General features: G+C 51.0%; 1 protein-coding gene across 1 annotated transcript; it reads left to right on the forward strand.

Annotated features, from left to right (window-relative positions):
• The first annotated feature begins 15,111 nt into the window (after positions 1-15,111).
• Positions 15,112-16,800, forward strand: HOXB13 (homeobox B13). Its single transcript, XM_075171147.1, has 2 exons — positions 15,112-15,730; positions 16,538-16,800. Exons 1-2 carry the CDS (start codon positions 15,112-15,114, stop codon positions 16,798-16,800), a joined length of 882 nt encoding a protein of 293 aa, XP_075027248.1.
• Positions 16,801-17,284: the final 484 nt, after the last annotated feature.

The raw sequence follows: 17,284 nt of genomic DNA on the forward strand, positions 1-17,284 counted from the left end.
TATATTGCTCCATTGAGAGCCATTCATTTTGCACTTAACCCTGTTAAGAGAGCACTCAACTACTCACAGATATGCCCTTCCTTGGCTTAGTTTTCCTCTGATTAGAGGCACAAAGACCTCATGTGTCTGACAAATTGCTTCATTGGATAAGGCGATTTCTTTTTCAAGCTCAATTTCAGAAAATGTACATTTATGTACTACATATTAACAAAACCATAGATAAGGAGGCACTGACCCTGTTTAAAGCACTCAAAACATCTGCTTTGATAAAAGAAGGATTTGAGGCTATTGTTTCATGTTTCTTCTACCAGCAACAGAACAAATATAACCTGGTGTCTTCATTCTGCCTGATCTTCATCCTTGTGTCCAGAGCCTACTGCTATTAATTGTGGCATTTCGGTGTTCAGCACTCATACTTTGAAAGTCACCTGTCGAATTATGATTAGAAAAATGATGGGGGGAAAAAAGTATTGTTTTGTTGTGATTTTTAACAACTTCACAGCACTTTCCAGATCCGCTGCAGAGGTAGCGACAGACTCTGTTCAATGGTTTTCTGTTCAATTGTTCATTGTTCAATTGTTTTAGTTCAAAGTGGGCAGTCACTATGGGAAGGTGGGGAATGAGCAGCTGACTGAGCAAGGGATGAAAACCTCTGCCCCAGCAGAATAGCAACATGAAACAAAATTAAAAGGTAACCAGTGTCTCATCCTCACTTTGTTTTAGCTCATTTTTTAACAGTAGTCAATTTTGTAACATAGACTGAGCTGATGCTCTGCATTTCACTGACCTCAGCAATGTTGCACCAAGAATGAATTTAGTCCGTACCATCAATCTGGTTTTGAATCAGCTCCTGATACAAGCTATTTAGCCTTGTGAGACAGATGTGTCTGCGTTAAGGAAGATAATTCCAATGCAGGACATCAATAAAATATTAATCTTTTCATATATTTTAATAGAAGTTTTGGTAGAAATTAAGCTACCCACTCCAAGACTGCTCCTATGTAAAAATACAGTACCATGTAAGTCGCTGGAAACTACCACATATACGACATGCAGTTGATCGGGTCACTGTGAGAAGGATTATGTGAGCCTGGAAAGGGGTCATGAGTTGCCTCCTTGCTCTTTTTCTAGTAGCTAGATTCTCAGCGCAGTGATTCACTGCCGTGTGAGTACCCACACAGCGGAAGGTAGAGGGATTTCTGAGTTGAAAGGAGATCTGCTTGCAGGTGGAGGGAGAAATTTCAGTTTTTCCAGAGACCTTCTAAATACTGGAAGAATATTTGAGTGTAAAGGAGAAGGGAGAAGCACTCGTTCAGCATAATAACTGAAGGTTGAGGGGCAGCAATCAAGGCAATTAGCACCTCTTTCTTTTATCCTTTAGTTCTGGAACCAAACATACGTGAAGAAATGAAGCATGGCATATTAGAAACACTGTCTGTACAAAGCATCACTAATGGATTGGGAAAATATGCTTATAACAACAGTATTGTGTATAGGGAAACTGAGGCACCAAGCTTGTTGCTAGTTGGCAGAGATGATCATCTGTGTCCCTGGACCTTTCTGGAACTCTCTGTCACCCACAGAGTGAGGAACAGAACCAAATCTCATTCTACAATGTGGAGTAAATCATTCTGGTAGCTTCAGCCTGATTTTGCTTTCTGCTCCAGCTGTTAATGGCACAGGCTTGGATCCGATAGCAAAGATAACCCTTGGGGGCTTTAGGTCTTACTGACTCTGGGTCAAAGTGTGAGATCCCACAACATTCATTTCTAGAGCCTTGTTCTGATCATTCAGGGTTGATGCGAACCTTCATGGTGCTGTTGGATATATTCAGGCCATCAGTCACCTCTTACCTTTTAATGCTGGAAAAGTGAATTTCATTGAGCTATTCTTTTTATTAGTCATCTATTTCAATAGCAGAACCTCAACAGAAGAGGTTCTATGTCTACAGAAGGAAGTTTCTGAGTTGTACAGTTCTTCATTTTGTTGTGTCACTGTGGAAAAAGAAAAAGGATACAAAACTAATTCTTTCCTTTTTTTGGTTTAACAGTGACATCAGTTTAGGTATTAAAATGGCCAGTTTTGTAAATGTAGTCAGGAAACAGCAAATCAAAGCAGCTAGTTTCAGAAGAACTGGATTTTTGAAAGTTATTCATTGTGCTGTGTGTGGCCCCGACGAGTGAGTTAGGACAGGATGGGATATCCTTGGGAGCAGGTGCACTGGGAATGCACTTTTTATTTAACAGCTTAAATGGAAGCTGGCCATTTCTGGCTTCTACATAATTGCTAAATACTTAAAAATCTGTTCCAAGCTGTTACAAAAATTTAGTCCTAACACATAATCCCACAGATTGTTAATACTTCTGAAAAATCAGATTAATCCAATTAAGTGCCCAAATGAGAGTTAGACTCCTTTAAAAATCTGATCAAAAGAGACTATAGCAACTGCACCTTTTTATTTAAGTTGAGGAAAACCAGCCAAGCTTATATTACAAAAAAAATAAGCCACTGTCCGCTTGGTCTGGCTGCAAAGCACATTTTCAATAAGTTTATGCTCTAACAAGCTGTATCAGTTTCATCTCAGTAGATCTGATGGTTATTGAACAGTGTTCAATGTTCTGGAGGGTGCCAGGCACATAATTGTTTTTACAACACTGTAAAATGAATCAGACTGAAATTAGTGTCACTCAGCAGAATCACTTTCCTTCCCTTTAAATTACTTAATCTGAGGGTTAATCAAAAAGAAAATGAAGTTTTGACACTGCCCTTCAGCTAAGGGCAAGTACAGGTTCAGTTCTCTTCTCTTCATTTGGCTAGGAAGACGTGTTTTACAATATCTGCGTTTGTGCATGTGCACTTCCCTGTGGCTCATCCCAGGGGGAGGCAGGACGGTGCTGAATTTCAGCGCTTCCCACTTAAAAGTCAAATTGGCAGAAGGAAGCTGATGCCAGTTTTTCATTTTAACTCCTATGAAGTGGGAGCTAGCAAAGAGGAGTTACAGGAAAGCTAGGAAAAAGGGTATTTCTGTGAGGAAGGTTCTCGGAAGAACAGGCTGGCAGCTTCACCTATGATAAAGCACAGAGACATTCTCACCCCTCCTTTGGTGCTGCTTGAGCTCAGGAGCTGAGGAGGTGCGAACGGCTAATATAGCGCAGATATGTCATTGTGTACAAATATCAAATACCATCTCCTTGATTCCTCTGGTATAAATTGGCTCCTTGCTGAGATAAACCAAACCTCCTTTGTTCTGCCCACTTTGAATTGTGTATTTTGGAAGCAATTCCAGTAAATGTCTCTGCCTTGAAGGCTTTCAGGTCTCACTGTATGTGACTATTGCTTTGTTCTGATCATTCACTGTAGCAGGTTTATTATTTTTCACACCATCGTATTTTGTATGCACGCAGGTTTCAGTGGCATTTATTAGTAGCATGTTTTTAGAACAACGTCTGCCTGATGAGTTATATCAATAACAGCTGGGCAAAGTAAGATGATCATGAGCTATAATTATTATATACAGCAATACTGTCAACTAAAGGCTCTGAGAAATGATCTAGGCTAGAGCATATCTGTAGTTTCAATAGTGCATAATCCCTTTGCAACAATACAATTATGCAAAATGAGATTAAAGGGTTTATCTGCATATGAAAATTGCATCAGTTTCCATTCATATTGCTTTTCAGCTGGTGTAGATAATATTTGCCTTCTGATAGCTTCATTTCAAGAGCTAGTGGCACAACAAGCTTCAGCCTCCATTTTTCCTGCTTCCCCAAAAGAAATGGTACATCGGGGGCATTTTGGTCCTTTTGGGGTGAGTTCAGAGAGCTGCTTCTTGGACAACTTGTCTGCTAAGTCTAAGCTGCTGACGGTCAGTCCTCCTCCATCCTACAAATGACCATCAGTTAATTCAACTTTAATACAGTCCTATCATAACCATAAGCTGTTGCTATCCAGCACAAGCAATGTGGATAACCTGCTGCAGGAGGAGGGCAGGGCTCTCAGGATATACCCACGTAACAAATACAAATGTGAGTGTAGCAGCAGAAGACATACCCACCTCAGCTTTAGTACAAGTAACAGTAGGAGCAAAACCAGAATAACAGAGGCTTAACACAGGTCAGGAGCCAAAACATTTGCTCAGCATCTTTCAGGGGCCTGTAATTCCAGCTGCCAGCCTGTATAGGAAGGTGCAAGTCTCCGCTTGTGTGCGTGGAGGAGCTGTGCTGCTCCCAAGGCACATCCCCTCGGTTGGGAACATGTGATTGGGATTTAATTAGTTCCAGTGCATATGGGATGGCTTCTTTCATTACGGCATATATCTGAAGATTTATATTCTAGCAGAGACAGGGCGGGATGTAGCTTGTGGAGTGCTCTGACTCCTTTCTGCTGAAACTGTTCTAGATTTCCTTCCCCACAGCAGAGCCAGAAAAGGCATTGTGTCTGAAAACCCTGGGTTATGATACCCAAGAAGTGTAGGGATCAGGGGGAGCCAATACAGATTGTTTAGAATATCCAAGATAAAATCCCTCTACCTTTAGAAGGGATACCAGTCGTTATGGTCTAAGGAAAATGTCTTCTCTACAAGCAGTAAAAAAGGGGGAGCTCAAGAGAAGAGGCAATTACAATAAGCCAGCCATGAGGAAACAATATTTACTTCTTAATCTCTTTTCTTAAGCAACAACCGATAATGTTTCTGACACGTGTTCAGCAACGAATGGAAAATATGAAGCCACTGATGGCAATGTCACACACCCTGCTTTTAACAGTTGAGGCCTGGGTGCAGAAATACATGATTACATTAAGTCACACGGGTGGTAACGTTGCTCACAACCACCGAGGACCAGCAAGCAGCATTTATTGGTCCTGGCATTCATAAAATGATCTGGCACTGCCTGATGTCTTGCGGTACGTGACTAGTCAGCAGGACAAGTTGTATATAGTGACAATGGAGAGGCAACATTAATTGTGAACCATCTGTCAGACGGGTGCTTTGGAAGTGCTCTGATGTGGTGTACGCACTACACGAGGAGGGAGAACCCAGATCTGCCTCTCCTGGTGAATATAAAATGATGTGGGCACAGGTATTGAAAAGTCCAGATTATCCTGGCAATGGGAAGAGAATGACCAGCCAGACACCGTCTCCTGCTGTGTGGGTGTGCAAGTGTATGCAAATACCTCTTTTGCTATAACCGGTCTGGACGATGTTGAAAGGACATTTGTCAAAGGGAATGACCGAAAATGTTTTTTGAAGGACGTTCTAGTGTGGAAGTGAATAACTCTGGCATTGTGAATCTTTTTTTCCCTATATTATGCTTTGGAAATCAGAGTTATTTCCCAACTGCATTGATCAACAGCAAGGACTGGACTAAAATGAGAAGGAAGAACATAGTCTGAGACCACCAAAATGTTCAAGACGGGTTCCCCAGGGAGGCTGTGAGATATCCCTGCAGGGAGCTGAGAGCAGCTCAGGTGTGTGCCTGTGTGCCTGGAGCTGAGCATATCAAACCTGCAGCTCCTTTGAAAATTTTGGTGCTGGGTGTTTCAATATCTAGACTTTTAAGAATACGGTGGAAGCTAAAAAAATCAGAATTCTAAAAATGGGGAATTTTTGAGTGGAAATCATGATCTGTAGACAACTCCAAACAGTGCATAAACAGCTGGCACGAAGACAGGGAGAACTGTCTCTGGGTGAGAGAAATGTACCTGTCAGTGGGAACAAGGAGAAATAACTTAGGTGCAGGCAGAAATAAATGGTAGAAAAAATGCCTAGTTTGCATATAGCTTTCCTAACACCATGCACGTGTGGTTTATTTTTTAATTTATGATTGTGCTGTAATGTGTTTAAATTTTTACATCCTGATTGTTTGATAATTAAAACAGAAAATTGATTCTCCTTGCTGGAGGACAAGAAGCTGTAGAGATTGCCTGGAAATTAAGATGTGAAAAGGTATAAATCGGGTTGGGAAAGGTTGCTGAAAGATGCATTATTCTATTTCCATTAACGTTTCATGATGGCACGATTCAACAGGGAAAGTTTTGAGTTTTTCCAACCAGACCCAAGGGTCTGTCCCCTCTTCACCCCCGGGATCTCAAGAACCCCCGGATCCCATAGGATAAATAATAAGAAGAAAAAGGGAAGAAAATGCAACCAAAAAAAACCCACAATTTCGCTGTGGAGGTGGTCCCAGCTGAGCCGTTCACAAACAAACCTCTCCTTACATTAATGGCTATATTGGCACCTTTTTGGGCGCCTTGGGGGCACCTTCAGTTTTGGCTCATTTTTAATAATCCGGATAATTAACGTAAACTAAAGCAGTTGCCTTCGCGGCTGGGAACTCGATGCTTTTGCCAGCCCCCGAGGGGGGAGAGGAGTTGGTTCCTAGCGGGCACCGGCAGATCAATCCCTGCTGCGGACACCTCCCCGCCTCCGAGCACACCTTCTCTCCCGGGGGAGGGTTTTTGGGGGGTGAGTGCACCCCCAAAGCCCAGCGGGGGCTGCCAGGAGCCCGGGGGAGCCTCAAAGTCTGCGGCACCAAAACGGGAGAGGAAAAAATCATCCGTTTTCCCAGAACAGCTAAAAAACAGGTAACGCTGGAATATTACAGGGAGGGAGGAAGGGAAAACCTCCTCTCCCGTTCGGGAGGAATTAGGGTAATTCCGGCAACACAGGGGCTAAGTGAGAAAAAAAAGTTTAATAAAAAATCTTAACCGATTTTATAAATATTTCCTTATTTTGCATATTATTTCAGTACTTCGCTGTTGGGGTTTTTTTGTTGGGGGGGGGGTGCGTTTTGACACGCACTAATAAACTAAGGGAAGGAGCAGAGAGAAACCTTTCTGATCTGCTGCGTAAACTGCAACAGAGAAAATGTGAATTTGTGAGTTTAGTAACAGGGTGCTTTCAGAGCCCGCAACGCTGCGCTGCCCCGACGGCGTCTTTCTGCACGCTCCTTTGTATGCGGGTACAGGTATTAAATAAAAAGACCATCGGGATTATATTTTGTTAATTATTATTATTATTATACATGTAATGTATTAATATAATAATATTTATCAATATGGTTATTACTGTATCAATATTAACAATACTAATTTAATGATTGATGTTAATATTTATTCGTACACTTATTAATATAATATATTGATAAACGCGCTTTAGTTACTTAAACCTCTCAGGGAAGCACTCAAAGCGGGTCTTGATTACAATTGGAGGGTCTTAATTATTGTATCTCCATGGGCCAGAGTGGAAGGCAGTGGGTTTCCCCCGTGGGAAGCTCCGTGTTTTGCTCCGTGTCCCGAGCACCGGGAAAACCAGCAAGTGCAGGGAGAGGAATCCGGGTGGGGAAGGGGCCCGGGGGGTCTCTGGGCCGCTGTGAGTCGATCCGGTACCGGGTCAAAAAAGGTATGCGGTCAAAAAAAAAAAAAAAGATCCACGGAGACCTGGCCATGGTAGTTGTTCCGGCTGGTTTGCAACACAACTCGCCTGAGGTGTTACTCTGCACCGCAGTGGCGAAGGGAAAATACAAGGAATTTCCTGGCTTTTTAGGGAAAACGAGTGAAAAAGGCTCGGGGCGCTGATGCTCATGTTGACAGGAGGTCTGAGCCGTGTAACGTCCTTGCTGCTCTGCCACGGTCCTTATTTACCAGGAGGACGTTAAGAGCAGTGAATATTTGAATATTAAACCCTTTACCCCGCTCGGACGCAATGGGGATGCGTGTTCCTGTGCCTCGACCGACTCCGATTCAGTGGCTGGATTTATTTAGCAGGGACAGCTACCTTTTTCTTTAACTGCAACTGCGGAAAACTTTTCAGACGTGATTTCTTCAGTCCTAAAGCATCGACAAGAATTTCTTCCTCTGCCGTCCCGACCCGAGCTCCTGGTCCAGCTCCCCCCGGTGTGGGCTGAAACCTGCGGGGTTTTGAACCGTCTTTGAGTGCAAATGGCCTGAACTGCCTGAGACATCACCGCTCACCCCCAAAACCGGCGGGGTGGGGGAGAGGAGCCCCAATCCTCCCTCCTAGGGTGGAAAAAAATGGGAGGAAAAGCCATTGCAAACGTCGGACTCGGGTAACGTGGTCTCCCTGTGTTTTGCCCTTTGAAAAAGGATGGAATTATGTTTCTGCAAAGCAGAATACAAAGCATCCGACCTTGTCCTTCTCGTAAACCCACAATCCCACCATTGTATTCACGCGTGGGATTAATGTAGTCCGGCACTTCTTGTAAGCAAACAATTCACTCACCCATCGACTAATACTTGGCGTTATGTTTTCCACCATTCTGGCAAGTAACGTTTGGGCGCCAATTAAATGATTCACAGCAACGCATTTATTCCCCAAACCGAATTAATTCGGCATCAGCTGGTTAATCCAAACAGCCGGGACCGTGTCGCGGGGAAGCTGTGAATTCAGCGTTGAAAATGCCAGGGAATACCTGGATTTGGATTTCGGTTTCCATTTAAGGCTAAAAAGCTGTTTAGGTCCCGGGACCCCCGGACCCCCCGGAGCCCCCCGGCTGCAGCCCGGGGAGGGAGGCGGGAGGCGGCTGCGTGTCTCCCCCCGCCTTCCTCCCCACCTTCCTCCGCCCCGGCCGCCGCCCCTGCAATAAGGAAGGAAGCGGGGGGGGGGGAAAGAGCGACCTTTGAAACCCCCCTCCCCGCTCCCCCGCCACCCGGGCACCCACCCACGCCCGGTGGGGACCCAGGTGCCCTGCGGGGAGAGCCGGGGCGGGCCCGGCGCTCAGGGCCACCCCGGGGGGGGGACACAGCCGGGGGCACCGGCGGGGGTCCCTGCGCTCCCCGGCCCGCCCGTGGGCTCTGCGGGGAGGAGCGGGGTACAAGGTGCAAACGGCGGAAAGCGGTGGGAAGCGGAGGCCGGGGAAGCGCGGCCGCCGGCGCGGATGCTGCGGGGGCTTCGCTGCCCGCCCCGTCTGATTTACCGCGGGGCTTTACACCTCCGCGGCGGGGTGAGCGGGGGAGGCGAAGGAAACCAGGGCAGCATCAGGGAAAAGGAGTTCTGCAGACCCAGTTTGGCCTCAGAGGGTTTCCAGCGATGCATATCTTATGTTGTGCTCTCAGTCCTTCCCTATCGCTCTTCCCACCTCACGCTGGGATCTCAAACTGGATTCAAGGGCTGAGGGGGGGACAAGGAGGAGACCCTGCTATCAACCCTTGAATTACGGAGTAAGTAGAAATGTGTAAAAATACATTAAAACCCACCAGGACGGGAATGTCTCTCCTTGTCCCCCCCGACGCTGCAGCCCAGGGCGTACTGGAGCTCCAGGCTGGTCCAGGCGGGATGCTCAGTGCCTTTCCATGCTGCATCCATCCGTCCTCACTGGGAGTCACCCTATGCCGCAGTGCAGTGGGCAGGGGAGGCAGGAGAGACCTCCCCAGACCTGGTCTGGCAGTGGCAATGGCAGTGGTGAGGGCAATGCAGGGACCATCTCCCAGGGGCTGTAGTAATCTCTTGGCAACCTATTAATCACAAAGTCTCCCAACACACTTGCAATGGTCTCTGCTCTGCCTGGGCAATGCTGAGCCCAGCCCTGTGCCTGCAGGTAACCCCTCTTAGGCATTATTGATCCACCACCAGGCTCAGGAAGGCAGAAGAAGCCTGAATGAAGCACTTGGCCACTTTTTGGATACACACAGATCTCTCCCTGCAGTACAGGTGAGAAACACACGAGATCCAGATGGAAAAGCAGCAGTGCTGCACCCCGGATACCTCTGTGGGGCATTTCCACAGCGTGGCTGCCCTGAGGAGGTCCAGATCCTCAATATTTTACCTGCTCTGAAGACCTTAGCCCCAAAGGCCTGGGGAGGTTTTGCCATGAATAGCAAGAGGCATAATTCCCATTGCAGCGGTCACCGCAGGCCTGGGGACATCAGTCACTGTCCTGCTGGCCTGAGCACCTCCGTGCCCAGCCTGGGACTAGGGGCAGCCATCGCTCATCTTGCCATGATTTATGATCCGTCCTACTGAGCTCAGTGAGACTTCCCTGAGTGTAGGACACGAATCATACCAGGGGTGTGAGTTGGGGTCTGGCCCTCGGTGGAGATCACCGTATCAATGGCTCGGTCCAAAAGGCAAAGGTCTCATGTTTGGATTTCTGCCCTAGGGAGAAATGTCTCAGAAAAGAGAGTAACAACCCATTGAGTGCAGTGGAGCTGCACTGGAGCAGAGGCACGGTCCAGCCTATAGACTTGCCTATAGATTTATGCCACAAGAGAAGGGCATTCCTCTGGTTGCCACCTCCAGGCTGCCCCATACCCCGGGTACCCAGCAGTGACATGCCTGGTGCAGCAGAGCTGCTCCTGTCCTGGCTGGATACCACCAGATTTGCCTCCTCTCGGGCACATTTTTGAGAATAGACCTCAAAATCTTCCTGATTCCACCAAAAATCTGGCTCACCTCCAGCCCCTCCATGCACGTGCAAGCTATGCCCCCTCGCAGGCTGCCTGCGGGACCCACAGCCGGCTGCAGGCTCCCACCAGCAGTGGAGGGAGCAGCAGGGAAGCGCAAAGGATCCCGACGGCTCCTACCAAATTAAACATCAGAAGCAGGGCTTAAAAGCCAAGCACAAAGTAACTCCCCTTTTCTCCCACAACAGCTGAAATAAATTGTTTTAGCTGAGCAGGAACTTGGGGAACACAGAGTTAGTCCCTGGTGCGTGCAGCGATGGGCGCACGCTGCCGGGCTCGGCGCCGACAGGGAAACGTGCTCAGGCGAAAGGGCTGCTCTGGCTGGGTGGGATGGACGGGATGCACAGCCACAGAACACGATGCACATATACATACGGATAGGGGTGCGTGGAGGGGGTGTGCAGAGATGCACATTTTGCCATATTTAAAGATAAGGCATTTGAAGAGCTGGATTGTACATAGAGCCAACACAAGCAGGAACACCCAGCTGCATTTATGTGGCTGTTTCCAGGTTGAGGATGTGCAAACATCTCTATCTGCACTAGACAGAGAGATAAAATACAAACATATTGTATAATACATTTGTATTTTTAATTTCTGCTGCCAGGCAGGAGCATTTGCTCCATAAGCTGCACCCAGGCCGCATCCCCTCCACTTCCCCCAGGCTTCTGCTTTCTGGGTGAAGCCATCGCTGGCTCCCACCACTCTTATTCCCCTCCCGGAGGCAGGAGCGGGGTCAGGGTTGGTCCCCTTTGAGGTTTCAGCCTCCCTGATGGAGGAGCTCAGGCTGGGGGAGGCTGGGGCTGCAGGGGAGGATGCAGGAGGTGGGAAGGGGGCTCATGGAGGGGCATCTCCCGAGGGAATGGCGGGGTTTGGGGCTGGGAGCGGGGGGCACCGGTAACTGCGGCCTTTGGGGAGCCACCATGGTATTTTATTTTCCATTTTGCCGAGCAGGAGGAAGAGACCCAAACTGGAGGTTTCAGGTTGGACAACCCGGGAACAACACACCAGCGGTCTGAGGTGGAGCTCAGCCTCCCGGTTTCTCAAAGGGAAACTAAAAGGCAAGGAAGGAGCCTCCGGTCAAGCCCGGGGAGGAGAGAGAAAACCTGGGAGGTGCAGGGACGGCAAGAGCCGGGTGAAACAAAACACCCCGAGTTTGAAATCACCCCACATTTCACCCCAAAAAGGGGGGTGGGGGGTCAGAAGTGCACTGCAGTGATTGCGGCGCCGGAGCTTCAGCACAGCGCAGGGATAAAAAGAGCAAAGAGAAGTCAGGCCATGCTCTCTGTTCCCATGCCAGCTGATTTGTTCAAAGGATCCACGAGAAATGCGCTATAAAGTACAGATTCTGGCCCTCCAGGCTTCAGGGAGAGAAATATTCGCACCTACATCCCCCGGGCTTCCGGGGATGCCTGTGGGGTGGGAAAGGAGGGGCCGGTGGTGAAGGGAGAAAAAAGAAATAAAAGATCAAAATGTTTGCCTTTATTTGATTTTTTCTTCCCAGAAATATTGCCAAAATCAGAAACCAAAGAGCTGGGCTCCCTTCCAGACCCAGAATTCAATTTTCCAACAATTGATTATTACCAAACGTTAAGTCTTTAAGTAGTTCCAATTTTTTTCCCCTTCAAACTGCTTTGGGGTTTGGGTTGGTTTTGAGGTTTTTTTCCTTGTGTTTTGTAACGACGGCCTCAAATTCAATTGCCTAAAAAAATCACAGACTGCTAAAAAGTTATTCCACAGCTTTTTCAGATTCCAGATGGTATAAATACTAAATGGATCCTATCGAGAATATAGTAAAAGAATAGTTGCAAACTAATAAGCGCATTTGATAATTTTAAGCCCGATCATACAGAGGAGAGAGGAACTAGTAAAAGAAAACCTTTTCTTTTCCTTTAAAATAACCCCGTTCCTCTTGCTTTATTGTGGCCTTAAATATTGCACTGAAATTTTCTCCGTAAAATTGTCAGAGAACGGAAATTTTAACATCAGTTTGGAAGTCGCATTTTAAACTATTTCCACGGCAAAGCCTGCTCGAAATTTTCCGAACACGTTAAGGAGAAGATGAACTGAAGGGAAGCGAGGTCTTAAAAGCACGAGGTACGCTGCAATTTCGGAAACCGGTAATGCCTCTAAATAAATTAGCCGAAGTGCAGGGGTTTTGGGGGTGAAAAAGGTGAATTCCTCCCCGACGCTGCTCCTGCCGGGGCAGCATCCGCGGGAGGCGGAGGGGCGGCTGCGGGGGTTGAGCCCGCCGGCTGCCGGCCCCCACGCACCGGCCTGCCCGAGGGGTCCTTGGGACACGGAATAAAATCATATTTCCGTCAATCGGAGGTTCCGCACCCTCCTTTATGGGGGTGTCCATGGCTGGCCGGGCGCTTCTGCCGGTGGATCCCACTCCTCCTTTTTTTTCCCCGTTTGGATTAAAAAAATAAAGAAAAGGAAATAAAGTGACACGAACTACCAGGAAAATCTGCAGCAAGTCGTTCTGTCCGCTGATCCCGCTCCAGCCTCAACCCGGGACATCTCGGGAGCTCCTCCCTGCAAAGCCGCCGCGGGGACCGAGCTCTCCCCGCGGCCGTGGGGACTCCGTGGGGCGGCGGGGCCGGGGCCGCCCCGACGGCCGCCTCCACAGCGAAGCCCCGAAGTCAACAAGCTTTTAACTTTCAACTTGGCCTTGACCTCCGGATTAAGCCCGACCTTTCTGTGAAGGAAGCGGGGTGAGACGCGGGGGAGCTGCGGCCCCGTCGGCAAACACTCGCCCGCCCGCCGTGCCCCATCGCCCGCGTTATGGGCTGGTTCAAAGCAAATGGGGAGAGGGCAGGAGCGGAGGAGAATAAAAAGGGCATCAAAGAAGGAGTGCAGTCGTTAAACTACGGAAAGGGAAGAAAGAAGCTTTGAAATCGGAAAGGTGAAGGCTAAAAACACAAGGATTTTATATTTTTTTTACTTTTTTTTTTCTCCAGAAAAAGAAAATCATCCGTTTCGGTGAGGCTCCAGGATTTTTAACGGACGAGAAGTGCCGAGGAGCGAAGACACAGCTTCGCCACGCGGTTTATTTCTTTCCCTGGGAGAGAGGACGGGGTGCGGGGGCGGATCTCGCCGAGACAGCCCGGGGCAAAGCCTCTGCAGCCGTACGGGGCTAGAAGGAGCCGTGTTTGGGGGTGGGGGGCTGCCCCCCGCAGCCAAACGGGGCTTTTCCCCCGTCTGGGCGAGCTTTGCAATCATCACTTTTAACCCTTATTTTCTGTTGTGATTTCTATCCCGACGTGTCAAACACTGTCGCGGCTCCTCTGGTTGTTGCTTTGGTGGCCCAAAGACGTGGCAGAAAGAGAATTTTTATTGCGATTTGATAGTCAGAAAGCAGAAATCTCTCGATTTCTTTGCACGAAGGAAACAACGCATGAGCTCAGGCTGCCTTTGGGGGAATTCCGGCAAAGCTTTTCCTCAGACAAGGCCTTTGGGGGAAAACCAGAGAGAAAAAGGAGCGAGAAACGCGGCTGTGTGTGTCTGTACCGTGTGTACAGACGATTCAAAATGCGCATACCTGAATCATTTGTTAGCACCCACATATGCACAGGCCTCAGTGCATTTACCCCAAACTTTTCCAGACCGAGGTAATCCCTCATAGCCACGTCCGTCTGTCTGTCCCCTCTTCTGCCTGTCTCTCCACCTGTCTGCAGATCCTGCACCCCAAAAAGGGCTCGATGTATTATTTTCCCACCCCTCTTTCCCAACTCTTTCCCTTTGGGATGCTTCTTAGCCGGGGTCCACGCTGACCTGCAGACCCGGCCCAGGGCCACGCCAGCGCCGTGCGTGGCAATAGCTGTGTGAAAGCAGATTGTTTGCAGTTATTTTTTCGGGGTACCGGGGACCCCCTTTCCCCTCTCTCCTTGCTTTTAGGGCCATGTCCTGTCCCTCTCCCCAAGGATAGAGGTTTCGGCCTTTTGCAGCTGAAAGTGGGTGTGTGCGACGATGTGCGTGGGATAAAACTCCCGAGCAGGGGCAGAGCGCGAGGCCGAGGCGCGGGGGAGGCCCCGTCCCCGAGGCTTCATCGCTGCCCCACGACTGCCCGCCGTCACCCCGCTGGGTCGAGGGGGGGTCCCAGGGTCTCCTCGGGCTGAGCCGGGCTTTTTCCCAGGGCAGAAGCACCCGGACCTGCGTGGGAAGAAGGGGCTAAACCGAAAAAAAAAAAAAAAAAAAAAAAAGGTGGTTTTAATCTGAGCCCGGATTTTTCCACCGGGGACTGCTCCTCCGCGCCGTTCGTGATCCTCCCTCCCCTTCCCCTCCCTCCCCTCGTCCCCCCCAATTCCTCCCCCACCTCTGCCCCCTTTTTTTTTTTGGCAAGATGCAGCGCAAAAGGCGCCTCCCGTGTACCCGCCTGTCACGTGCGGGGGGGTCCCCCTCCTCCTGCCGTTGCAATAAAAGTATTTTCGCAATTTCTGCAGCCAGGGTTTATTGGGGCTGGAGGGTTTTTTGTGTGGGGTTGGGTTTTTTTTCCTCCTTCTCCGTCCTTTTCCCCCCGAGCAGCAGCCAATGAGGCAGCCCCCGGCCGTTGCGTCAGGGCAGCCCGGCGGGGAAAGGCAGCTCTCGGCAGCTCGCAGCCTTTTAAAAAGATCCGGGGACCCCCCTCGGGCAGTGCCCGGGTGCTGCCGAGCAGGCTCTCCCCATGCCCCGGCCCCCGCGCCGCCCCCCATGCAGCCCCCGGAGCCCCGCGGCCCCCCGGGCCTCGAGGGGCTCCTGGCAGCCGGCGGCTTCGCAGGCGGCCAGGGCAGGGGGCTGCTGCCGCCTCCTCCCCCGGCCCTCGGCGGCCCTTCGCCTCCCCCCGGGATGAACCCCGGTTACCCGCCGGAGGGGCCGGCCGAGCCGCCCAAGCCGTGCCCCGCCGCCCCGCCACCGCCCCCGGCCGCCCCGCCGGGCCCCGCCGCCTCCGCCCCGCTGCCCTACGGATACTTCGGCAGCGGTTACTACTCCTGCCGCGTCGCCCGCAGCGCCCTGAAAGCCGGCCCGGCCCAGGGCCCCTTCCCCGCCGAGAAGTACCTGGACCCCCCCGCGGGCAGCGAGGACTTCCAGAGCCGCCCCGCCGAGTTCGCTTTCTACCCCGGCTACGGGGCCCCTTACCAGCCCGTCGCCGGTTACCTGGACGTGTCGGTGGTACCGGGGCTGGGTGGCCCGGGGGAGGCCCGGCATGAGACTCTGCTGCCCGTGGACGGTTACCATCAGCCGTGGGCTCTGGGCGGTGGCTGGAGCAGCCAGATGTGCTGTCCCAAAGAGCAGAGCCAGGCCGGGTACCTCCTGAAATCCGCCTTTGCAGGTAAAGTGCCTCTGCTGGGGCTGGGAGAGGGGAGGGGGGGCGGGGGGGTGCATCGTGCGGGGGGGGCATTGGGACCAAGCTTTAAAATAATCTGCTGAGGAGCTGCTCTTGCCGTCCAGTGACGCTTGCGAGCTAGCCCAAATTTGCCAGTGGGTAGGCTTAAAAAAATAATAATTTAAATTAACACTGCCCATTGCAACTCATCGCCCTCCGAGCAGGGAGACAGATGGTGACACTATCCGGGTTCAGGTGGTGATACTATCCGGGTTCAGGTGGTGATACAATCCGGGTTCAGACACGATCCCGGCAGCTGCGGGCCAGCCGCAGCCCGCCAGCAGCACTCGGAATCGGGCTGCTTTAAAGGGGGTGAGGGGTGCGCATGACCCCCCACCGTGCGGGGCCGTGAACAGGGGGGACCCTTCCCACGCACCGCTGCCCACGCCACGCCGGTGGGATTGAACTCGCCCCCGGCCCTGCTCGGCCGCGCAGCGACCGCGCTGAGTACACGGGTATTAGCGCGGATCTCGCTCACATCGGTGTTTTGCCAATACCTGGATTTCTCCCCCACAAAAATAATAATAAATTCAGGGAAGAAAAACAACCTTTAAATATCAATAGGGAGAATATAGAACTTAAATATCTTTAAATATCATCGCTGTCAGGGGGGCTGGAGGGAAGAAATGGGGTAGCAGGGAAAGAGGGTGCTGCTTGCAGGGAAAGGCGATGGGAGGTGGGTGCAGGGTGGTGGGTGCATGGGGCGTGGGACCCCCCCCAGCCCCGCTCAGGCCCGTCTCTCCCCGCGCCCAGACTCCGCCGGGCAGCTGCCCCCCGACGGCTGCTCCTTCCGCCGGGGCCGCAAGAAGAGGGTCCCGTACAGCAAGGGGCAGCTGAAGGAGCTGGAGAAGGAGTACGCCAGCAGCAAGTTCATCACCCGCGACAAGAGGAGGAAGATCTCCGCCGCCACCAACCTCACGGAGCGACAGATCACCATCTGGTTCCAGAACAGGCGGGTGAAAGAGAAAAAAGTCGTCGCTAAAATCAAAAGCAGCAGCAGCAGCAGCACCCCGTGAGGACCCGGCCAAGCCCCGAAGGGATCCCCGCCTCTCCCCACCTCCCTCCCCCCGGGCCGTCGCGGGGGGGCTCCGGCACCGTCAGCGGCGGGAGCGAGCGGCGCCCGGGGCGGGCTGAGCCGTCCCCGCCGCCCGGGGCAGCGCAGGGCGCCGGGCACCGCTCCCCGCTGCTCCCGCGGGGTGAGACCCCCCCTGCAGAGGAGGGCGAGTTAGGAAGGTGGCCCCATCCTTGCCCGCTTTGCACGCAGAGGACCCTGTACAGTTTGCTCTTGCCTTACAACGCCGCTGCCCTCCGTCTCCCACCGCTTCGGTTTGAACCGCATCCTCAGAGCGCTTTAAAAAAAACAAACAAACAAAAACCCCCAACAAAACAAACAAGAAAAACTCTCTAATTGCATTAATTAACCCCAATACGCAACTCCCGGCTCGCCTGCGTGCGGCGGCAGCGGGGCTGTCCGGGGATGGGGTGGGGATTACAGGGAAT

This window comes from Calonectris borealis, chromosome 22 (genome assembly GCF_964195595.1).
Source record: "Calonectris borealis chromosome 22, bCalBor7.hap1.2, whole genome shotgun sequence".
Classification (NCBI taxonomy): domain Eukaryota; kingdom Metazoa; phylum Chordata; class Aves; order Procellariiformes; family Procellariidae; genus Calonectris; species Calonectris borealis.